The following is a 25,715-nucleotide window of genomic DNA, read 5'->3' as shown; positions in this document are numbered from 1 at the left end:
CTGCAGGGGTGAGTCCGATCGAAAAGTAGAAAAGGACTTTTCTGCTCAGAATCACCCCCAAAACATGCCTGTTTAGAGTTCGCCCCTACCTGCTCGACACCCTGTATACAGGGGCTTTCGGGGGATTTATTTGAAAAATGATGATTCACATACTTGGAAAGACCGAGAGTTATAATCAAACGCACTGTGAGCACGAGAGAAAATGAAATTTCGTAATGGAATATTCAATATATTGTTGCTACTAAATTAATTAATTGCTTCTGATGAATTTTTTCGCGAGAGTATGCACTATGTAACCATCTGGATCCGTAATCAAGGGTTTTTCTTTGATTTTCAGGCTCCATAATACCATATCATATGGTTATAATCGAATACATATTATATATATGTATATATTACCAATGATAATTATTATTACCCGATTTTACGTGGCGATTTTAATTAATATCCGGTGTGTGTCACGGACAATCTTCCGGTAAACGCATCCCATTAAATCCGGCAAAATAATTCACTGAACTGGGAAAAAAATGTCACCCCATAATTCTGCCTTGATGTCTTGCACGACGACGGAAAAAGAATATAATTCAATTAAGTCCAGTTAATTATCCCGTCTACCTCTAATTGAAAACAGTAATCTGTCGTTGAGGATGCGCCTCATCAGTGTGAAAGCACTTGAAAAGTTTTGTTGGGAGTGTTTGGAAAATAGTGGCCGGTGGTGGTAGAACGAGGAAAAGGGGTGGGCTTATCCCCTTGGGCTGTCCGGATGATTCTGCTGATTCGAAATGTGGCCAAGAGCCATTAACGGATTAGGACTTACGAGTGCACCTAGCCAACCGCTAGTCCCACTACCTTACTATTTCAGTATTTTACCGATACTATCGAATGTGACGAGATCATTTAGTGATCAACACTGTTCGATACTTTGTTCAACTAAATCCATCAAATTTGTTGAAATTACGAGCTTGCAGTGCACGGTAATTAGTTCGCTTCAGAAAAATGACAGTAGAAATTAACGAATCATTTGGTAATTTTGTTGTGAGAGTTCGTAGGGGCAGAAATGTTCAATAAAAATTGCATATCTTTTCCAGAGTGAAGTACTGTCACGCGGAATTTCCTAATCTGTCAAAACTATTACCAAATATATGAGAAAATCCTTGTCGAGTCAATAGAGTGATTCAGGCCTCATCTAGAGGAGATAAATTACCACTTGAAAACGTAACGTTTTTTCAGTTTTTTGGGCATATGAAAGTATGTATATGTTATTCTATATTAGAAATATAATTCGGATTTTTAACTAAAACAAAATGAGTTTATAGTCAGATACAGATTAATTACGTTCGGCTACGTTAACTCGCCTCCTCGCAAGGGCTATTTTACCACTTCGATGATGTTTCCCCGAAAGGGGCTAAAACAACCTGAGAAGAGATAAAATCCACCTCTTAAGGGATAAATTATCACTACCCTTTTTTGCGTGCGTAAAGCAAAGTCACGAAATGCTGTTTTACGAGGGAGCTAAAATGAAATAGATATTTCGTATTTCATTCCTTCGGAATGAAAAATAAAATAGTACTTGCTATTTATGTTTCTCGTACTCCAAGTAATATATTACGCACGTGCAATGTACATATTTTACTACAGCTGCGTCACTATTATATCCTCAAATAAATCAATAGCGGGTATTTAATACAAATAGTTGTTTTGAACTCTTCAATAGGAACACAAATTGTTTGCAGGTCTTTCAATGCAGCTACTGAAAATACTACGAAAAATTCGTTACCACAGAGAGTAAAAAAAAAAAATATCCTCGCAAACGGATGAATAAAAATATTTCCAATGCCCACTTGTTGTCGCACAATAAAAAAACTAGTAAACTGAAACACTGTGAACTATTTGGCTTTGACCGTAGCTCTGGTTGCATTCTATCATGTGCGATTCAGTAACACCCATTCCACTTGTCTGTTACCCGATACTCATAAACGCCCACTGGCTTATCGCCTTTAAAAAAATATATATCTCAGAAAATGGATGATAGGGTTGCAGAGATGGGAGGGGGAGGGGACATTGAGGTCTGGTGATTTTGGTGGGTTTTTTCGATATTTTTTTTTTGTGGATTAAGCATCAGTGGTGAAATCTAATTGAGTAATTGATAGATTAAGGGAACTTTGTGAAAAAAAATGATTTTTTCGCACGAGAAAAAATATAGGGAAATGGGGAGGCATGAAAGTCGAAAAATTTTATTTTTTTTTCTATTGACGATAGAGAAAAGTTTATAGATCTGTGAATACGGTCGTTAATTTTATTTTCTATTCAATTTTCGTTTTTTTCATTTTAGTATTTAAATCCACCACACAACAAAATTTGTTTATAAATATTTCGGAGCATAAGAGAGACAGGAAAATTCTTCTCATTTTATTTTTACACCCTTCAATTGATTCCCTAAGAAAGATCGCTAGAAATTCGTTTCATCCCTCTCAGATCTTAACCGTTTTGCTACTGAACCAAAATTTCATTAATAATTTAAATAATCACGAAGAATAGAGGAAAAATTTATTTACATAAACAAATGTTGATCTGCATATACGCAGATGTTTTTAAACTTTTTGGATCACAACGGGTCGTTTTAATAGGGAAACATTAAATTTGAACGAGCACAAGGCTTCAGAGGTAAAAATCCATCAAAATTGTTGGATTATTCTTAACACACGTACAAAATACATAAACACGGCAATCGCCGTCATTTCTTCCAAATAAATAGTCCAAGTACCTGAGTATTTCACATCAGAGAGGTATTTACCCACTAAAATGCATCTCCAAGTTCCCCAGGAGTAACTCCGAAGTAACTTGGGTGTTAGCCAGTGGATTTTATATAGCTGACTCACCCCACGTTGGAGGGAGCCAACGGTGGTGAATATCCCCTCGAGGTATCATGCATTGAATTTCCTCTAAGCGTACAGCATTGAGTAGAGTGAAGAAAAATAAATAAATTGAAGGAGAGAAGGAATATGTATTCAGTGGCTGACCACTTCAGGATTTGTCTTCCCTCCATCCAGCTTGCCGGGGATGATTTTTCAGGAAATGGAGATCAAGATTAAGATAGTTATGAATTTTTCAGGGGTTGCGGAAAGTGAGGAGTTGAGTTTCGCGAGAGGCGAGGAATTTCCGGTTTTGGGGGTGACTTTAGGGGGTGTTTTGTTAAAAATCTGATCCTAAACTAATCCTTAATTTGTTGGGTGGCAGTCTCTGACACCCAACAAATTAAGGGACGTAATACACTGCGAGAAAAATATAATTGTGCCAATGAAATATTCTTCTGACAAGAATTTAAAGTGGATTTTTCAATGGAAATTTCCAATATTTATTAGTCCAACACAAAAGTGATTGGGAAAATTATATTTTTTCTCCCAGCGTAAGACTCCACACCGAGAGAAAAGTCGGTGAAAAATTACTGCGCTGTTGCTTACACAAAAAATCCTATCAATATCTTAAATTTTTTTTTGGCATAGTAATTTTTCTCAGGCTTGAAGTTTACCCCGAGATTATAAGGCAGCACAAAAATTCTCCGATATTTTCCTCCGAGTGCGCTCTATTTAAGTCACCGAATATTACAATTCTATCGATTTACATTTGGATCCGAATCCAAAATTACATACTCTCTCTTCCAATAAAATTCCACGCTGCTATTCTAATAATAACTAAACTGTTCATGGAATTTCACTTTTTTTTTCTATCAGTGAAGATGTTTGTTGACACACACGCGCAATTCACGAAAAGTTGCCACTTACCGCACTCTTGACAGAAGTGGGAGGGAGAGGGGGAGGGGGTGGTACAAGGAGGCAGGCATCCGGAAAGTCTAAGTTATTCCATTTCTACTGTGAGCTTGAGAGCTATTCGAATAATTTATTAGACGTAAGCGGACGAGGTGGTGGGCTGGGAATGCTTGAGGGGTGCGAGTAGAAGAGAGGAGGGAAGATCACTGGAAAAGTCGAGGATTCAACGGATAACGCAACGCTCGAGTTCAACATCTAGGTCTTGATCTGCACGAGAAGCGGATTACAAATACGACATAAAATTGAAGAAATTTCGTTTTTCTTGTTTCAGGCATGGGAATTCAATGGGATGAAGGTAGACGAGGGTTTCCAACTGCTATGTTTGCAGCCTGTGAAGATTGTTTCGAAATTGAAATTGAATTTTTAGTGTAGGGGGAGGGGTGATAAAGCAGGCGAGGGGAAGATGATACTTCATTCGAGTGGAAAGTTGGCAATTATTTGAAATCAGTTGTGGTGAGCAATTGGTGGTGTTTGTAGGGGATGATTATATCGGGGGTGAGTGGTTTGGGAGGAAAAGGTCAGAAGCCATCTCTGGAAGGTAATTTCATTGTCTGGAGAGAGGAAAATAGAAGAAGAAATCACGTAGTCGTGTGCAGAGGAATTATTTCCGTAATTTTTTCGCCGATAACTGTGAGTGTGAATAATGGAAATCTTTGCCAACCTTGCGCCAATGTTGGACTTTATAAATTGATTGTATCAAGTATAGAGGGATGACGTCGCGTTTGGAGCCGATCGGGGTGCGATACAAATGAATATTTGAGAGGTCCATTGAAACGATTTGTACAAATATTTTTTGAGGGATCATGGGAACAATCAATTTTGAAAAAGATTATGCATGAGAGGGATGTAAAAATATGGGGAAGTCAGAATGAAGCAATGACGATTTCAGGTTTGACGAAGATAATGCGTCGATTTAGAACGAAAAACTGAATGTTATTTTAGCCCACATTTGCTGATCACTTACATAGACTGAAATCCGCAGAAATTGAATTGGTTCATTAATTTGGAGTAATTGAATTAATTCTCTGGTCTAAAGGGAAATACATTTTGGATGAAAATTAGACCTCTAGAGGGCTAAACGTGGGATGAAATGACAATCAGCCACTTTTTAGGTCAACTTTTGTTGGAGAAATTAGACTTGAAAGGCTAATTTTTGTGATAAAAATAATATTCACCTCTCGTTTCGCCTCCTGGGGGTCTAATTTTTACCTAAAATTTCTTGTCCGGTAAGATAATGGAAGTTCGAACATTTTTACTCAATAACTAATTCGGGAAGAAAAAAATATTTCAACCAAGCATATTTTAAGTATAAAGTAGTTTAAGTATAAAGTAGACACTTTATCCAGAAAATTTAGAATTTTGTAGTGTGCTTCCATGTTCAGATGATAGGGAAGTTGATGATTAGTGAGGATTTAGAAATGAGGAGATCCGATTTAAGCTCTTAGGCCTCATAGATATATTTAACAAATTGATATATACGCCCTAGTAACTTGTTCTATGAACAGGTTTCAAAAATCTATAAATGGATTATATTTTTTAGCGATTGTGAACTGAACTAATCACGATCATAAAAAAGGTTCTGATGAAAATTTTGCCACCTCCCCTAGACTGGGAGATATTCACCAAAATCGATCAATAATCAAAAGTGACTTATCTCGTTTTACCACATTCTTTTAAAAATTCCAAAGAATTCTAAACATTGAAGCATCAATTAATTAAAGATATCACACACAACTGAGGTAAACAATCTTTCACATATGTCAACAGTGTGTCGAGACCAACTGCTAGTTTTGAATTAATAGTGTTAGTTATCGCTTGATATAACAACATAAATACTTAATTAGAGCCTCTGCTCTTGAAGAATCATAATCATCAATTCCCATTACTGAATAACCAGTACAATATTTCAAAAATGTAAATCATGCTCTGAAATATTTATAGAGGACATAAAAAACCGCATTGAAATACATAGAAATTGGAAATTTGTATCCATACAAATATTCCATTCTTTTCCTTTTCCCACGAATTTAATATCAGTCACCCAAGTTATTTTGTTTATCTGTTTCCCATGTTTTCATACCCAAGTCTTTTTAACAGTTGTATATGCATATATATTGATATATATGGGCTCATGCCGGGGCTTTATGCTGTCGATGCCCCAGGATATATTGTATACAACTCCTAAAACATGGAATCTCAGTACATATACCCCTCCCCCTCTTCACAACTCGCCTCTATTTACCCTGAAGATCTGAACGAATGCGGCATGAGCATCTCGTCGTATCAATTTTTCGTGGTTTTCTTACTTTACTCCCGAGAGTCTTTATATCCGTACTTTATCCCATCCAAGAAAAACATAAATTTCGTGTATTTTAAAAATTAAAAGAGACATTTTTCAAGCTTTAGGAAGGGTATAGGGGTTTGTTAAAAGTTCTTGAGCAATTCCCGGGTCATTAGTTAACAGCGATAGTAATGGAAACAATTTTCAAGGTAATTTCTCAAGTAGATGTGAAAATAATGGTGAAAAGCACCGGAACGTTGAATAGATTATTTTCATTACGTAAATTGATAAAATTGGAAATGAAGAGGTTAATTGGAGTAATCGTGCTCAAATGCAAATTATGAGGAGGATATTTGCCCACTTTTTTTAATGATGGACTTGATATTTTCCCCTGAAAGTATTCATTAAGGTGATACCTATTCTACCCGATAGAAGATCAATTACCACGCGGTGGAAAATTGAACATTATTTTCCGAATTTTTTTTTACGAATCTATTTTTACCAGAATCCTATTACAAAAACGACAAACATCGGGACTATCGATACATCGAAAGTCCGTCACGGAGGATTATTTGAATAAAATAGTTTGGAAAAGTTCCAACTCTACAAAACAATCCTTTAAATAATTAATTATCCTACGAATGTGAAAAAAATGACCTCGATACGGAAATAATAATTAAAAAAAAAATTTTCCCACCACATTCCTCTTAATTTCCGATCGACAAAAATTGGTGAAATGTTCAACGTGAACTTACGTGCACAGAATAAATCGTAAATTGATCAATGGGGGGCAATAAAATTGTCCACCGAGTTGTTGGAGCGTTGGAATCCCAAGTGCTGGAAGTTAATCGTCCGAAAATAGTGTCTTCCTCAGTCACACGTAACCCAGGACAACTCACTGACTCTTCCGTCGTGTCTCCAAACCGAGTATGATGGAAAATGAGTTAGAGCGCAACTCATCGACACGGCTCCAACAACCACCGCCACCAAACGAAATTAGCGTTGAACTTCGCACGAGGAGTCAAGTGGAGCTGCCGAGGCCGCCCAACGATTACTAAAATAAACTCGTCTATATTTTTTTCACCTCAAGAATAACATTCACCCATTCTTTTCACTTTCACCGAGCGCCTCTCATTCCCAACGTTTTTAAATAATTATTTGAATAATCCTTTTTAGTATAAAAAATTGCTGAAACTATCGTTTTAGAGCTACGTTTTTTTTCGCATCTACGAAAATTCATTATAATTAAGATAATTATTTTGACTTGTGAAGGACAATTGGATTATCATGGTGTGGATAATAAACTGAGCAGGACATTTTAGATATTTCCAATAAACAAAAATATGCTCTAAGGAGGAGGTAGGGGTATTAACTACCCCAATGATTTTTTTTTAATGTAAAAAAAATTATGGGTTATAATTTTAGACTGAGGACTATAATGACTCAAAGTTGTTGAATTAATTCCACAGTCATTGGTTTATAAAATAACTTTCCATTTACAATTTTTCTGTCAACATTTCGTTTACACTTTGTTTTATTCTCTTCTACCCTTTCAGCTCTTCACAATGTGTCCTCATCCGATTTCCCAACCCCCCTGTCCCGCATTCTCCGAAGTACGGGGAAACCTCACCTCGTGGGAAAAACCTACCCAAGTACAGACAACCCTTTGACAAGACTACCATTTGGCAGTGAAACTGTGAGATTACACAGAGAAAAATAGTTCAATAAAAATGACGTGAAAGTTCCGTAATTCAAGAGTGAGAACAGAGGTCCAATAAAAATTACGAAGAGTCCACTAAAAAGGGCCGAGGGTTTCGTAAAAATTACGTAATTACTTTTACTGTACCTTCCGCAATTTTCATCGGATCTATATTCTCGCTCGAAAATTATGGAACGTACGTAATTTTTACAGAATATCCCATGAAATTCAGTTGAATTTTTCTCTGATCTACTTGAATAAATAATAAACATATTCAAATAAATGTACGGGAAGACCTTCGAAGACGTGTCCTCTTCAGAATATTATCTGTAATTTTCCGCAGAATCCACTGATTACCGCAGCATCCCCAAATGACCAAACTCGTAATTCCATTCTCCCATTCCAGTTTCATCCCCGAAACTCTCATTGAGTTGTTTACCTACTCAATTCTCATTAATCCATCCGCTCAAAGCCAATTCTAAAACGTTAATCAATCATCTCCATTTTCCACCCCCTATGAATGAAAATTCCTCTATTTTTTCACCACCAAAATTGCTCCCAGAAAGCATTAATCCATAGTCCTACGTTAACATAAAACTAAGCCCATAATTTCTCACCGGATTTTCACTACCCGCTCGTAAACATTATCCAGTAGTAAGGGGCTGGAAGTGAGAGAAAGAGAGAGACAGAATGGGGGACAGGTGACTCGGGGGTAAAATTACAAATGGCACATTCGCGTGGACCAGGGAGCCGTGAGAGAACGCACTCTGTTGCGATGCATATAAAAGCCCCGTTGGCGCTAGACAACATTGCCGGGGTTGCAAGTGTGACATGGGGTGAGTATAACTTGTGGGTGAGAGAAGGAGATAGCTGGTGTATTTGTGTACAAAGTCGTTGTGTACTTGGGTACCAGCGAATGAAAATGTTCATCGTACAAATACTCAAGAACGCCTGGAGTGAACTAATCACACCTTTCACTTTACCCCCCGGGGGTGAAATAAACGAGAGGGCGGTGTGGACCCTGTGATAGTGAACATTCGGACGGCTTTTGTTCAAACAATCTTGGCAATGATAGTTTTTCACGACTTCTGGCGAACAGATCGTACAGTAAAACTGAGGATCCGTTGGCTATTCTCCTTATTGTTGATCCCGAATTGGGGTGCACTGGTAGCGGTGGGTTGAAGTGGGTGCGACCTGTTGGGGTGTCACTGTATGAAATTCCTGATTTGCCTGTTCCACATGGGGGTTCCATAGGAATCGCTAGGAAATAGCGGTATCACAATAATAATAGTTCTTCAGGAAAATCAAAGTTTAAACATTTGAAATGATATTAATTAATAAATGAGTTTCTTTCGCTGTAATCAGCCTCGTGCTCGTAAATGAGTGAACAACCCCACACCGAAATCAGTGTGGACTCTTTTGCACCCCAAATGGTGTCAATTCACACCAATTTTGTTTTTGTCAGTTGAAAATTTGTTTGAAAAATAACGCAATAGTACTCCCTGTTTTCTATGACTGAAAAAAAATCCTCGTATTTTACAACTCTCCCCAAACACTTTATCCAATATTTTCGTTGAGTTTCGTAACCGAGATATATCCAAACTCACCAGTAGCGTGGAATTTCATGTCCAGTAAAAATGCCATTCCGATGAGCGATGTCCTTTCCACACCCTCACCCCCACCGCACAAGCTCCAAAAAAAAAATTCCATCAAACTTTGGTATTTTGTATCCTCAACGGAGAGTCACGAACGCCGAAATTCACATGTGGATATAACCTCCCCCACACCAACCAAAACTTACACACTCACTTCTGCCTTTTATTTCCCCCTATGCCTCGCCCTCCCATAAAATTGATCGTAGAAATTTCATTCGTTGAAAGCGGAAAAATTGGATGAGATAAAAAAAAATTGTTCCCACTGGTTTTTCAGTATTTGACTCTTTGGCAAGTGTATCGATTCATCCCAGCCACTACACGACTGACTGCCTGGCCTAGTACAATATTAGACACTCTGATGTGGCCGAGATGCAACGAGAGACGTTGGATTTACGTATGTGTGGGGAACATTCGTCATCAGTTAAACAAAGATTTTACGCGAGATTGGAAATAAATTTCTTTCAACGAATTGAAACGAGTTGTGCATCATTCAAGAGTGAAGAAGAAGAAAGAAAATTACACTTGCAATTCCATGAGAATAAAAATAAATTTTTAACCAACAAATTCAGCATAAAATTCCTATTTTTTCGTTGAAAAAAAATCATTTAATTCCTTAGCTGTTTGATTCGAGTCTCTAGAATTCTAAGAATAAAGATAAGATAAATAATAATAGACGACACATTTATAGAGCTAACTACATAAGACATTTGCTAACTTCCTGCGTAAGACTTTTTCTTCATTGGTCAATGTGTTCTAGGCGGGAAATTCAAATAGGGCGCGTATTCGTCTCGTAAAATTTGATTTTGATACGAAAGAATATGCACTCGACACTATATATTTTATAAACTTTGCTTCCAATAATGAAAAAATATAGATAACTCAATTAAAACTTTTTGAGACATTCCAATTGTTTATTTTGGTGCGAAATATCCAGCCCATAAAATGGAATTGTCATCAAATTTTCCAGATAGTTTCACCAATGTAGAGAGGAATAATTGAAAAAGCTGCAAGGAATTCCTAAAATTGAACATCTACACAGAAGCCAAATACATTTGAATTTTCTGTCGAATCCCCTAACAATCGGTGAACCCAAACCCCCCAATTTCATTCACTCCATTCAATCACGTACGTTACGACCTAAAGAACAGTTTTAGACCATAAAGACCGAGAGAGGCACTACAAAAGTCTGGAAAAAAGGGGTAAAAATTATGAATACACTGAAATTACCGTCACGTGTGCAAATCACGTTAGAAAAGCCGAGTTGTTCGACAAGGCCCAAGCCAAGTCGCGTGACTCGGGGATTACGATCAAAATTCCATCACGGGTTTGAGCCTCAACACAGTGTGAACGTGCAACGAATCGCTTTGCTTTGGCAGTTAGCACCGAAGGCGATGCGGTAGTCCCTCTTACACTGCGCCACGTAAATGGATTCTTGACCCATAACACGCCATTCCTATTTAGATACTTTGAGGAGGGAAAAAAATTGATAATTTTAGGCTTGAGATCGCTCGACTACACTCGCATTCACAATTGAAAGAGCAACTTTCGAGGATTCCAAATTAACCGGTAATCATTCGATGGCAAATTACCATTGACTCTGAGCACTGAGCGAAAAATATAACTTTGCCAACTAAATATTCATCTGACAAGAATTTAAATCGATTTTTTAATGGAAATTTCGGACATGTGTTTGTCCAAACACATATCATTGGCAAAATTATATTTTTCTCTCAGTGTGTAAAGGGATATTTTACGAAATCGTATTCCGCTCGGCGGATGAACCTGCCACGATCTCCAAGACCCCGCGGACTATCCATCCGTTATCTTCTAACAATTCAATGTTTTGAAACTAAATGTTAATAATAACTACTCCGTTGTATCAGCGGATGCTAAATAAAAATCTTCGACATGCAACGTCGACGGAAACTCGTTGGTTTGGTCGAAATAATACGAATGGCGTCTCCCCGGGGAAGTGACCAATTGTCGGATGGCAGAGATCGACGGACTAGGATCGGAGAATTAATTAGTAAACCATTCAAATTCTAATAATAAAATTTGCAAACGGATTTCCATAAGCGCATCTACTTTGCCTAACCTAGTTAGTGTGATAATTTCATGAAGACCATTAAGTCGAATTTATTTTCAATAAACAATACAGTTAATGATGGTATTAGTTGAAAAAATCGGTTAAATTGTGACTGTGTTAAACATCAATTTTTGTTTACATTTAAGAAATAATCCCATCACGAATAATTGGAATAAAAATCCTTATCCCCACCGATCTGTCGTATTAAATCACAAACATTCATGTCACAAGGATATCCCCGGGTAATGGTACTAAAATCAACGTATGGAAACTCGGCACACGCACATTGTCGAGCAGGCGAGATTATCACGGTATATTTATGTGTATACGATATTCAACAGGAATGATGTATGAGATGAGGAATTGGGTGGAGCACATGTGGATATTGGGGAGCGGCTCTGCGGTGTGCATTAGTCTAATCTAATCTTTACATACTAAAACACAGGAACTAAAAATTCTAGGCTGTACGTCACTCGGAGCTTTCGATAATCTCATTGCAAGAATTATAAACCAACTGGGGAATTTCATGCATGAATGTACCATCAAATCAATTATTCCCTATTCCGAAATTCACTAACAATAAATATGTGATGATTAAAATTCATTCTACCGGTTAGATAAATTTTATCCGCACGAAAAGGAAAATTATTGGGTTAATTGACTAGAAAAATAATTATAAAAACTGACCCACGTCGCCTTCGGATCGGAGTGTAAAGCCGCGTTCGTCAGAATCACTTTTTTCGGCCGAGGCGTGAAAAATATAATTTTCATGAACACCAAATTAAACAGCAACGATGATAAATTAATTTAATTAAGCAGAAACTATACCACCATCTCACACTACTCGTTCCCATGAAAATTCCAAAATTATATCCCTCGAAAAATGCAGTCAGTCCAGTTAAGCATAATCAGATATAGATCATAGTACTCCCAGAATATGACTTCGATCACAATCGTTTCAGGCTGTCTGACCTCAAACTGAGATCATCTCCTCTCCATCAGATTTTTATCAGGATCTCCTCAGTCCAAATGCCATTATTTTTTATCAAATTTTCTGGATCGAAATGTGATCGATTTCTGATTAGGATCGACCTCATCAGATGATACCAGCCTACAGTTGGATCACTTTCTAATCCTCCCTCACCATAGCCGGTCCGAATTTCCCCCCGCGTCCCTATGATTTATATTTCCATATTTCCATATTTTCAATCCAACCCCATTTCCAATCAATTCCAGTATAAAAAATCCCCTAAATTCCTCTAAAATCCTCTAAATTTTCACCGAAAATTACCCTACCAATAATATTTTTATAACCACAGCACAAACGTAAGCACTTCCTCACCGACTTTGAAAACAAAACCTCAAGAAATATTTTCAAAACCAATGAATCAACAATAGTTTCTCGCTACCTTATCATCAAGAGTTTCAAGTTTCTTCCACGTTCCGCAAGCAGAATCGCAAGGAGAGAAGGAAGGATGGGGTTGGCGGGAGGGGGGGAGGGGTGAAAGGTGGGTAGGACCGTAGCTAACTCTAGTGCACTAGTTGGCACGCCGCAAACACGGTACCAGGGGGTTCGGTACCCGTTGTAATAATTGTAATCTCACCGTGCGTACGCACTCCGTGGCTTGTTCGTGCCACAGGGGCCACGACTGGAATTAATTAGCGATGATTGCGAGCCAACGTTGCACACTAACCCCGGTACACTAGTGCTTTCGTCAAGTGGCAGGTAGTGTTGGGTAGGAGGGGCGGATCCTGAGGAGAGTTAATTCCAACGGCGACCTACCGATATGTTTCCAAATGCTGTCGCGCGTGTTATGTCTCCATCGCTTGATGAATACACTCAGCCATTCAAGCCATTTCCACAGTTGATCCTGTTCGATGTGAAATTTCATGGGGCGGTGGTAGGGAATGGGGTGAACAGGAAGTGAATTTTCGTGAAGTTTCAGGGAAAGAAACAGCGAGCAGTTAGCGTGCGACAACTAGATCATGATCGTAGGCATAATAATGCACAGAGAAAATTTATTACTTCCACGGAGAGAGATAGATTAATAAAAATTATGTGAAGGTTCCGTAATTCCCGAGTGAAAATAAAAATTTGATAAAAATTACGAAGGGTCGAATATAAAGTATGGAAGGGTCGGTAAAAAAAAACACAAGTCTCCGTGTGATTTTTACTGGATCTTCCACAATTTTTACTGGATGTTCTGCAATTTTTACCGGACCTTTTGTAATATTTACTGGACCTGTGTTATTTGTTTTAAATATTGCCGGGAAATTACGAAACTTCGATACGTAATTTTATCGGAATATTTATCTCCGTGTAATTTCCTATTCAGAGTGCTTCATATGTGTGGAGAAAAATGAATCGTCTGTATAGCTGTTTTTTAAATAGAACCAGGGTCTTTTGTCAATTGGTCTAGAGTGTGAAATCTTTGGTCACTAAGAGTCAGTTGATCTGGAGACATCATACGAAAAAGAAATACCTTTTGCGTCCCATAATAATTACTTAAAGTTGATAGTTAAATCGTTTTTATATTATTAAGATAATCCCTATCCATAATCCAACACTTCCTGCTTTTTAGAAAAATTCAATATCCGAATATAAATTTTTAAAATGAAACACACGAGGTTATAGCTCTCACACGCTAATATCCCCCTCATTACACATATATTCAATAGTCATTCAGTTTTATTTGTTCATCAAATATAGTCCCTCAAAGTGAGATAATAGATGCGAGTGTGTCAGTCGTATAGTGCGACGCAAACGTTTAACGTAGTAAATCAATTCCCCGGACATACACGATTGTCACGAATATATACCCCGGGCATTTATGAGGGTATGTGAGGAGGGAAGAGGGATCAGGAGTGGAGGGGGCGGACAGAGGAAGGGTATGCTCTATGGAGTAGAACGGGCCCCCTCCGCCCTCTCACCCTCGGGGGGCACGGCCGCGATCCGAGTGAGGGCGAACAACGGAATGGGACGGAACGGTAATTGAGGTGGCCGTCTACGGGCAGATTGTTGCGTACGGACACTCACTCGCTCTCATGACAAATTTTCCCTGCATATATTCACCTGTCATACATCGAAATGTATTTTTTTTTTTTGGGGATAGACTGAAGTTTATCAAGGGACATGAAACAATGGAATGCAGACGACTCAACTTTTTTTTTCAATCACGGAATTAAATTAATTGTTAATTTTTTACTTTCTGATTTAGGAATGGGAAGTTAACGTTTTTAATTTATATAATATTGAAAACGGATTTTCCGTGTAAAAATATAATTTTCCACTCTTAAAATATTTATTTCCATTCCATCTCTGTAGATCAATCATGTACATATTTTAGTTCATCTAAAGCTTTCAAGATATTAAATATTTATCTATAAAGATACTCCTTTGCTCGTAGACCACTATAACTCAATTATACACGAGTAAGATTATTGAAAGGTGAAGTAACCAATAAAATTTTTATTTCATCACATATGAAATATTCACTGGGAGTGAGAACAGGTCACCCAACTGACCTTTTTACCCCAAGAATGCTCCGGTGATCGATTGGAAAAGCTATGGAAATGATAAATACCTAGTAACTCCTTTTTTTCCATAATAAAAATAATAAATTCAAATAATCAAATAACAAAAGCAATTTACATATTTCTGTTAAACCAAGTAAAAAAAACCATTACACGTTAACCAGAAATTCTCCAACATTTTTAATTAAATTGTTGAGATCTTTTTCGCTCTGTGAATAGAATTTTCGTGTGGAATTTGCGTTTGAATAAATGCGAAATCCTCGGGTAGAATATAATAAGCCAAACGAGTGGAAAGAGGAATCAGATGTATTTGCCGCAATCATGCAAGAATCGTGCACCTTGGCTGTGCTCTCCTCTTCGTTTATCCCCCTTCGTCGGTCCTCTCACTCTTTCTGGATTATCGAGGATTCTCAACGCGATCGTAACTCGTTATAAGGAAATACGCTCGAGGTAATCAGAGGTAAAAAAAAATTGGATGGAATTAATGGAGGAAGAGAAGAAGAAAATGCAATGAGCTTAACAGTTAATCGAAGGCCCAGAGTACTCGTTATTTTTAAATTTGTCTATTAGCTCTAGTTGTACTCGCACGAAAATTGATACTTATACTCATATTGGAATATAAATTGAAACGTTTTATCTGCGGGAGGAATTTATTGAATTTTGCTCTCTGATGGCTGTTGAAGTTTTCGGGAAATTGAGTTTCCAAGTGAAATACAAATAGAATAGTTTTTTTTTTCTTGGTCTTCACGAGGTAGTAAATCCCTCAGGGCTTCAACTTTTCGGAGTTGAAAGTTTTTCAGGTGTTTTTCTTTGGTCATTAATCAAAGTTTATCGAACTTATTAAGAAATTATAGGGGCATAGTGATCTACTGAATATTTTGTCTCAAGGAAACTAAATCAAATGTGGAAAAGTTGAACTCGAAATATCCCCCAGAATGACGAAGTTTCGGGGCAATAGTGGTAGATGGGGTTGACAAATCTGTCAATGTGAATAATTATAAAATAATAATTCAAGAATAATAATTATAAAATCACTTTATGCCTCCCTCCCACATTTTCTTTCGCCTACCACACAAGAAACTGAATCAAAAAATCTTGTTGCTAAACAACTAAAACAGACTACGACCCTTCAATATCCATTACACGACTCAATCAACGATCTTCACACTCACCCCCTCCCTCCTACGATTACCACGGAGTTCCAAAGTATAAAAAAAATCCTTCAAACCAATCAAGGGGAAAGAAATTACTGAGATGAGGATTAAATCCGCAAAGTGAAAAAGAACTCCGGAAAAAATCAATTTTCCAGCGATTCGTCCACCTGCGGTCCGTTAAAAAGCGGTAAAAAACATTCACAGGAAACAAGGGTGGGGGCAAAAGGAAGGGAAGAATCCCGTAGATCGAAAAATAGAAGAAGTGGCATGTTCGAACACCTGGGGTACATACCTTCTTCCTGTACGTACTTGGTAAACAGGCCCACTGGGCGTAACTTGTGTGAACCATGATGCACTCACAACTGTTCACATTTAAAACCCCTAGACACTAACACCCCCACACACTTTCAATTCTTCTCCAATGTTTTTCAAAATCCTGGAGAAAATCCTCTTACGTATTCGTTGAATCTATTATTCAAAAAACACTATTCCATTGGTTAAACTTTTCTCCCCACTAAAGTTGAACGTGTGCAATGTGATTTTCACCGATGAATGGAATTTATTGTCTGTGAAATTTCTCACGGCTCGATGAATTTGTTAATCGATTGTACACATCTTTGATGTTGGATGGTAATTACAAATTGAATTACGATTCACTTTCCCTTTTGCGGAGGTCCTTGTTACGTTGACGTTCGGTAATCGATGTTTTTAGGCTCATGAAAATTTGTTTGACGGAAATTTCCGACTTTTTTTATTTCCTGAGGGAAGTTTTTAAGTCGATCAATTGCTGGGATAAGAGTATCGATATCATAAGAGGGATTGTTTTGTTTATTTTTTGTTTTAGGCAATGTCCTGTGTGACAGAAACCCAGATCTAGTCTATATGATAGACTTCAAAGATACGATTTTTCGCCAGGCGATATTAAAATGTTCCTTGTGAGTTACGATATTAAAGTTTTATGGATAATATTTTTTTCGAGGTAGAATGTGAAGGATAAAACAACTGCAGTTTAAAATTCTATTTGTGAGGATCGGTAATCGAAGGATCAAAGCTCAATACTGAATTTATTCCTTGAGATGAGGCGCCCAGTTTCCGTACGACGCGTAATCAACGAATTTCCGGTACCACTCACTACTTCACTTTCTTTATCAATCGATCATTACATTACACATCGAGAAAATCGATTAGAGGTCGATTACACTCTGTTATGAATTTTCTCTGGAACTACCGCAGTACAGAAATTTGAAATCCTCAAGGTCACACCACACGTATGCGCTCACACATTCTCATTTTGAAATTAATCAAGGGAAATTCCCCAATAAAATCAATATCTTGATTCTAAAAATCGAACAGACGAAGTCTGTTCTTGCTATCTCTTTCTGTATATGAAGAGTAACTATTTACCGAGGGTTACATCCACACTCTTTTTCTATTTTGCTTCGCCAATTGTAAACTCAAGAAGCACTAAAAACACTTGCGATGTCGCTTGTACGACGAACGTTTGTTATCTGAAAGGTAAGAACCCGTAACACGTTGGTCCTCTGGTCTTTCCCCATCGACGCATGACGCACTTCTTTGCATACATAAACACTGAGGCACACCTGACACTTTTTAAATTCCTTGAATTCATGTAAACAATTATGCTGCAACGCTAGTCACTGTGCAACAACGGGAGTAACTCCGCAAGCATAATTAAAAAAAAATACAATAAAAATAATGAACAGTAAGATTAATCAATCAAGTTCTCCTGCCTTCGTGCACGACCTAAGGGTTGTTTTTATTCTGGAGGTCTTCGGGTTCTGGTGATCCCGATAATTTTAAAGAATCGTACGTGGGAATGTGAATGACGAATCTCCCTCTTGAGTGAAGTAGAGAGTGAATTGAACGATTGTAACCGAACGTTCGTTACCACTAACTTGGGAAAGCTGTACTGGATGGTAGCGCCTCCAGTCTAGGAAGGCAACTCCACCGAGAGGCGTGTTTGGAATCGTTACAGGGCCGTAGAAAGCCATTTCCTTCGTCAATGAATAATTTCATCATATGAATACGCGGATAATTATCGTTCTGCATTGACGGAGAGAAATATTCCGTAAAAATTATGGTCCTCGTAGTTAATCGATTACCGAATCGTATGATAAATTTTACGTGACGGTATACTGAGGGAAAAATATAATTTTCCCAATGATATTTGTTTTGCACAAACAAATGCCCGATATTTCCATTGGAAAATATGCCTTAAATTCTCGTCAGAGAGATATTTAATTAGCAAAATTATATTTTCCTCTCAGTGCATTGGAATTTTTTTACAGACGATTCAGATAATAACGACGGAACTTGCAGGAATAATTCCGGCATTAGTTCCTCTTAGAAATTGTGAGGAGAGGATGTGTCTTCCGAGCGATTCACCAAGATATGTCCAACAAGATATATTTCATAAAGTCTACGATATTTTCCTGTCATTGTAACAATTTTCGCTTCTTTGTTATTTTTTTTTTATTGCCTATTGTGAACGTCTCATTCATATTCTCTTCTTCTTGCTACGTGAAAAATCAGTCTGTTGAATAGCCCTTTGAAGCAGGACGCACGTCTCGCTTTGTTTCTATTGTACTCTTGATCCCTAATTTCTATGAAAGCCAAATGTACCTTTTTGTGTCTATTCATTCAAACGACAAACGACGATTTGAATTTTTTTAAATAACTGTTCCGGACTCCATTTCGCTATTAGCATTGGTTTGAAAATATATAGAATTTTCGTGAAAGAGTAATGGGAACGCATATCCTGTGGCCTTTGATGAGTCAATCAGCTGCTTCAGAGTTGAGAATTTTTGGTCGGAAAATATAGCGGTACTGAGGATGGAAGATGAGGGGTCTATTGTTCAACGAGAAACATTCGCAATGGAGAATTGTGGTTGATGAACTATTTCCAGAGAGTAGTTTTAGAGAGTTTTGGGCTGCGAGCAGGTGAGGGGGTTTATGGTGGATTTTGGGGTAACTACGGTTTGAATTCTCCACAAAATATTCTCTCCGATTTCAGTCATTTTTACCTCATTATGACGCAGGAAAAGCCAAAATGCAATTAAATCTTTCACACCATATTTTTCAATTACAATGAAAATCTTCCGAAGATCTTTCGATGATTTTTCTCGAAATTTCGGAAAAATTTTCGACCAACAGACATTTTTCTATGCCCATAGTATTAATGCTCTTCAAAGCACATGCCATGACATTTCCATTTCGCAAAACCGACGAGACATGTAAATGAACAAAATATTTAATCTTTCAAGTTCAAATGGCTGTAATAATGACCATTTTCATCAATGAATGTCTTAACTAATCCCCCCACCTTCTCTCATGAGATGAATTTTCAATGTTTCCCTTCATCTTTCGAACAACTAAAACAAAAATAAAAATGGTAATTCACCCTTTCCATTTAATGTAAAAAAAACCCCTGGTACTAAAACTAAAAGTTACTCTCCTGGTTCGTCTACTCCTAGAGCACTGGAATACATAAAATGCACTCTCCCTCTCTGTCGTCACATCCTCTCACCCACTCCCATCTCATGAGAAGTGAGAGGGAGTTTGAGGTTCAGTAAAACCAGGGTCCAGTGTACCATTCCCTCTTCAACGACTCGAGAAAAGGAGAGGGAGTACCACAATAAACAGACACGCGTTTGTTACTTCATGCGGGCATATAAATGATCAGAGGAAAGTATCTTGGGGGGAGGGGGGGGGAGAGGGTACTTGATTATGGGAATGCAACAGTCAATGAGTCACTTTGAATGACAGAACGACCGTGGAAATGGGTAAACCTTTCTACAGTTTATAAAATATCTCGTAATTGTAACCAGAAAATAAAATTTCATCCAAAAAATTGAACAATTGTTGAAATTATTTTTTAACCAACTCGAACAATCCACCCATTTGTTAACCTCTGAGGAAATAACGGAAAACACTCGGGTTGTTTATGACCTAAGCAGCCCAACACGTGGACAAACCCCATAGACAAAAGGGCCTTGTCTTTGGGGACAGACCCCTCAGCCTGGACGAACCCAGGGCGAGGGACACTCGAACGGTCACTCGAGGAAATCAAATCGGATCATCAACCTAACTAGAATTATATCTAGACGTGAAGTTAAATTGAAGGAGATAATTATTAACAATTCAATAATCTCGCGAGCCTTTATTTTCTTATTCGCATAAACTTGGCATTTTTCTGAGTTCACCTTTTGTTTTCCTTGGATTTCTTTTTCTCCACTATCATTTTTTCTTTATTCTACAGATTGCTCTTCCCCTTAGGCAGTTTACTCGAATTCAGACACGAATGAATACGAGCAATAACCATGAAACGGTGAATTACCCCACAATACAGTATACGTGTTTGTGTAGCCGATATTACCTTTGACGGTACTAGAGTCATAAATTGCCATCGAAAACGGTTCTCTCAGTGTATACATATCGATTTCTATCGTTTTCCACTCTACGGCACAACGTGACCTTGTCCTTATCGTATATTTATTGCGTTAAGTTTGGTCTCTTGACTTTAAACGGAAGAACTTGGAGGTTTATTTACCGGAGATAGATCGAGGAGAGAGATAAATTCCACGGGTAACAATTGTTTTCGAATATTTTAATTTGCCTCATTGTTCTTTTTTGGGTTATTGAGGAGAGTTTAATTCTTTTGTTGCATTACTGAAGGAAATATAACTTTAAATATTGAAGAAAAGTCGCCCTTGTTTTATTCTATTTCGGTGAAATTTTGCAGAGAAACATAAGAAATAAAGTAAAACGGAATTTTATAAATTTAAATTTAATTTTGAATTCATTCGATTTAACGTATTTTTTTATCACAACGCAACACTAACTGGTGTGACTAAATAAAAATATCGTTAACAAATCATGAAAATCAGTGAATTTCAAATCGGAGAATCAGAAAATCAGTAAAGGACCGAGATTATTGGTCCCAATAAAAAAAACCGATGGAAAAAAAATTGAATTCTCTCTTTTCATAGTACCACTGACTCAATCAGTGAGTGTGGTGTGCAGTAGTGTCCTGTCGAGCAATCAATTGTGATTAAATGCTTCGAATATTCGTACCGTCGATGCGCATACTGATACACATACATGTATACACGTATACAGCCATGAAGATGGGTATCTTTGCATTTTTTTTATTCAACCGAGAGCCCAATATTCACGTCGCACCCAATATTCACGTGGGGGATACTGTGGGGAACAATGAATGCACACGTGATCCCCGAACGAATCAATCCGGTGTGGAAAAGGACGAAAATATATAGAACGCATATAACCTGAACCCCCATAGGTGGAAAAAGGCCACATACCACGAGTTTACCGGGGAGTAAAATCCCAGTGGAATTTCAATGTGGATAGTCCCTGGTGGACGATTAAAGCCGTGGTTTCGGCAGCAACTTACTTCGTATGAAGATTTAAAAAATGGAATATTTTATTCATCATTGTAAACAAAAAGAATGTTGAACCGTTGAAACTAAAATGGGAGAAGTCGTGAAATTAAAGTTTTTAATTTTTCCCACTCGGAGTATACGTGAAACGTTGGGTAGAGAAAATTTAATAAACGCTGGGGATAAAACAGGATAGAACAATAATAGAATAAACACTAGACGTGAAGGGTGGAGATCACATTTTTCTTTCTTTGGGTTTTACCAAAAATTCTTAATGTAAATCAAGAAAACAAATCACTATAAATTATGGAAAATGTTTGGTTACGATGGAGTCAAGGATCATTTGATAAAAAAATTATTTTACAGTTTTTTCAGCTATCAGTAGGCATAGAATGTTCACAGGATGTGGACTAAAGAACAAATTAATAGACGAGGAAGGGACAGGAATAAAGGGCCTTTTTTAAGTGGATTTTTCCTCTGTCAATTAATACAATTATGGACTTTTCGATAAACAAAAGTTCACATGCAGCTGTCTAAGGCGGTTCATTTGAATTCAGAATTCATTCAATTTCCAAATTTTTAATCATAATTTTTACATCTACAGCGCACAGTAGTGCGAGCTTCGTCTCGTTGTTTAAAAACACACATTCACTTATCGTATATTTCGTGACAAAATTGAATGAATCGACTGATAGACAAGGGACAATTCCAATTCCCGTGCAATCGCCACGAAGGGCTGAAAGTCCCGCTCCTGCCTCCACCATTAAATACACTCGATTGAGTTTCTCGGTAGCCATTGCCATTGGCTGAAGAAAGGGGATGATTTCACAGGCTTCACAATTTTCCCTCACCATTTTACGTAATAAAAAAAAAAAGGGTGAAGGCGTCTCTTGCGACACCTAACACTCACTGGCAATTGTCCAACTCGGACACGAAGTGAGTACGCGTTGTGACCATGAAAGAGCTTCTGGACCTGAACGCAGACGGAATTTAATAAAGACTCGTTCTCCAGAGACCACCCCCCACCATATTCTCCGGATGTCTCTCTCTCATTCCGCCCTTTCTCTCCTTCCCTGTGCCCTTTTCCTCCCGCGTTTTCCCTTTACTGCGTTTGGCTTCAAAGTGGACGCACGTAACGAGGCGAATGAGCCCGAGAAACCAAGATCATTGAGAATACTACCCCCAGTACCGGTGTAGGGGTAAAAAAAAAAAAAGGGATTCTATTTTCCTTTTTTCTTTAGTTAGCTCTTTAGAACCACAGGAATTTTTAGATCAAGGATTCCTTGCGTTAAAAGTGATGTTGAATATTTTTCAGAACTTTTAGAGAGAATTGTAAATTTTTATGAATTATATATGAAGTTTTTTCAATTCTCCTTCCACGAAAAGCCCAACGGGGTAAGATAAAACATTAGTGAAAACGAACTTTTAGCACAGTTTAGGATTTTTTTTCGTATATCTGGTTTAACAGCATATTTTATTATTAGTAGGTAAAATTTTACTTTTACCCAGGGACGAGTACAGGAAGAGAAATATTAAGAAAATTATTGAGAGTGCTTGATATGTGTAAACAAAAATGAATGGTCTGTCTATAGCTGTTTTCAGTTAATCTCAGTATATTAGAGTTTTTATAGTTTTTAATAAATAGAACCAGAGAAGAAACAGAAAGGAATTGATGAACAAGGGCCTTTTGTCAAATGGGTCTAGAGGGTGAAATCTTTCAAATGAATAGAAGACACGAGTTCTAAAGTTGTCAGTAAATTTTTTTAAATTAGTGTAATTCAACTAAAAGTTGTAGAATTATTGGGGCTCGAGGAATTAAAATTCCTGGTCGTGCGATAATTTCGAAGCAATTTTTAGAATATTTTGTGTTAAATCGGAACATCTTGGCCTTGAAAATTGCAAATTGAGGGGAAAAAGTGAGCGAACATATCGATAATATCCTCAATAACTCTAATTAATCGAATAACAGTCTGTTGAAACAGCTCACGTTACTAAAACCCCTATTATTTTTGGAACATACCCAACTAATCGAGTTATCTGTACTCATTGAATGAATACGGGTGAATCTTCATTAATACGACTCTAATTATCGAGGGCCCAGTGGCATAACCCAGTAGACAATCGACATTTTCACGCATCATCGATGCCCAGGGATCATCATACCATTCTCGAATCTACTGAACGAACGGAAGTGATTATATATTCTGCCTGTTTGCATTTATGTTATGGCAATGTGCTTTGGCATTGGGGTATTCACTACTCAAATTGGCTCCCAAAGTTGCCAGAGATTAACAAACGAGTTCAGTGAATATCTGATTCATACCATCAATTATCCCTGAAATCAGTATTTTCCCAGAAATAATGTGATGAGAATGTCTATCTCCAGTCGCAATTCAGTTTAGAATTTATCCGATTGCTTGGTAAAGCAAATCGTAATCACTATTGGATCTGCGAGCGATTTAAATAAACAATATCTAAGCAAATAATTATCATAGGAATTTTTAGTAGATTTTTCAATTAGAATCTGATTCAATCACAGAATTCCATTTTTTTCTAGAAATTTTATTTTCCCAAAATGTAATTAACTACGACATTAGTCACCCTCTGCCCAATTTCAAAATCAATTTCCGCCTACAATTACGGGAACTTCAATATTTGTCGCCGGATGATTGAGCGTCCTCTCTGATAAACTTTCAGCATAAGCATGGCAACGCTGGGATAATGGAAAATGATGGTGAAGGAGACGAAGATGAATAAATAAGGAAATTGAAAAGTGCAACAAAGAAAAAAGGATAAATGATAAAGTTGCTCATGCAGCGAACGATAAGGCGTACTAATCCATCTTTCATCCACTCACTCTGTCATCCGGAGGTACCAGGATCATCAGAAAAATAACACCCGGTGTATAAGGAATGAAATAAAAATCACAGGACTTAGAGGACTCCAGGACAGGACTCCAAGTTTAGATCCTCAATAACTATTTAACAGGTCCGGAACTTTTCGCAAATAGCTAGATAACTTTTACAAGAAAGCTGACAAATTTTATGGAGTGGTACGCTAATGATTTCTCAACCAGATGCGAATGGACGATGGAATGAAGATTGGGTCAAGCTGATTGAGAATTTACCAGGATGGATGGGGGTGGATTCTCAAGGTTGAACCAAGCTTGGAGGAAGTTCGAATAATCACTAAGTCCCTAGGTTGGAATTCCAAGCCTTGATGGAGAGTTGAACGACAATTCTCGATCAACCTTTCGAATTTCCCGATAATTCCCTTCAAGCGATTGAGCCACATTTCGCTCCATCAATGAATGATTTCATTGGCACTATTGAACAAGACCGAGTGATTGAGTAAGAAAATAATTTTTCCGTTTTAAAAAATTTTTCTCTCAATATAAAAAATGTGAAAATTGAATAATTGCAACTATTCCGTGACGAAGTAGAAGTGAATGTTTTTTAAACTCATTTTCGTGTAATATTCTGAAAACATTCCCTTTTTCATTCCCTCCGTCTGCAAGCCTCACCCTCTAATAGTGAAGGTTATAACGTTGATGGAGCGTTAACACTGTTAATTATGCGGGCACTCATACCACCCGAGTACTTGGCAGTGCTTCTAACTACTGGGTAGGATCACAAGAGGTGGCGAAGGGGAGGGCATATCCAACCAGTCATGTCATGAAATTCCATATTGAAATTTCCACGCCATATGAAACCACTACGATACGAAAATTCCAAAGTGAAACCGCGCTCATGGCATACCCCATGAACATAACGTAAATGTGATGGTTGCCGAGGGGAGTGAGTTATATATAGGGTTTTAAAGCTTCAGTGATGACAGTGGGGATAATAGTGAGGGTAAATCCGGAGATTGGGCAGAATTCAGGTTCATTACTCGGTACATGTCCGAGTGGAAAAATATATCTCTTAATCCGGAGGGAAATATTTACTAAAAATGACGGTACCTTCGTATCTCATTAATTCTTGGCAGAACAGAGAACGATAATTTTGGAGATATCAGTACACGCCGAGAAATATTCCGTAAAAATTATGATACTTGCAG

At 37.6% G+C, this 25,715-nt stretch overlaps 1 protein-coding gene across 14 annotated transcripts in view; it reads right to left on the bottom strand.

The window, feature by feature from the left end:
* The window catches only part of LOC135162389 (uncharacterized), a 139,421-nt gene that overhangs the window by 84,303 nt on the left and 29,403 nt on the right, over positions 1-25,715 (bottom strand). For 3 of the 14 annotated variants that reach the window (XM_064120785.1, XM_064120787.1, XM_064120799.1), the window contains exon 1: positions 1,778-2,547. The exons of 4 other annotated variants lie outside the window; for them this stretch is intronic. In XM_064120785.1, coding sequence (XP_063976855.1) covers positions 1,778-1,918 — 141 coding nt within the window. In that variant the 5' untranslated portion in view covers positions 1,919-2,547. Of the gene's footprint in view, positions 1-1,777; positions 2,549-16,528; positions 18,399-25,715 lie in introns of those variants that run through there. 7 more of the 14 variants (XM_064120795.1, XM_064120794.1, XM_064120797.1 and 4 more) reach the window with 7 other exon arrangements.

The sequence above is a fragment of the Diachasmimorpha longicaudata genome, chromosome 5 (genome assembly GCF_034640455.1).
Source record: "Diachasmimorpha longicaudata isolate KC_UGA_2023 chromosome 5, iyDiaLong2, whole genome shotgun sequence".
Taxonomy (NCBI): Eukaryota; Metazoa; Arthropoda; class Insecta; order Hymenoptera; family Braconidae; genus Diachasmimorpha; species Diachasmimorpha longicaudata.
Note: the sequence above shows the minus strand (reverse complement) of the source record. Positions and strands in the feature narration are given on the sequence as shown.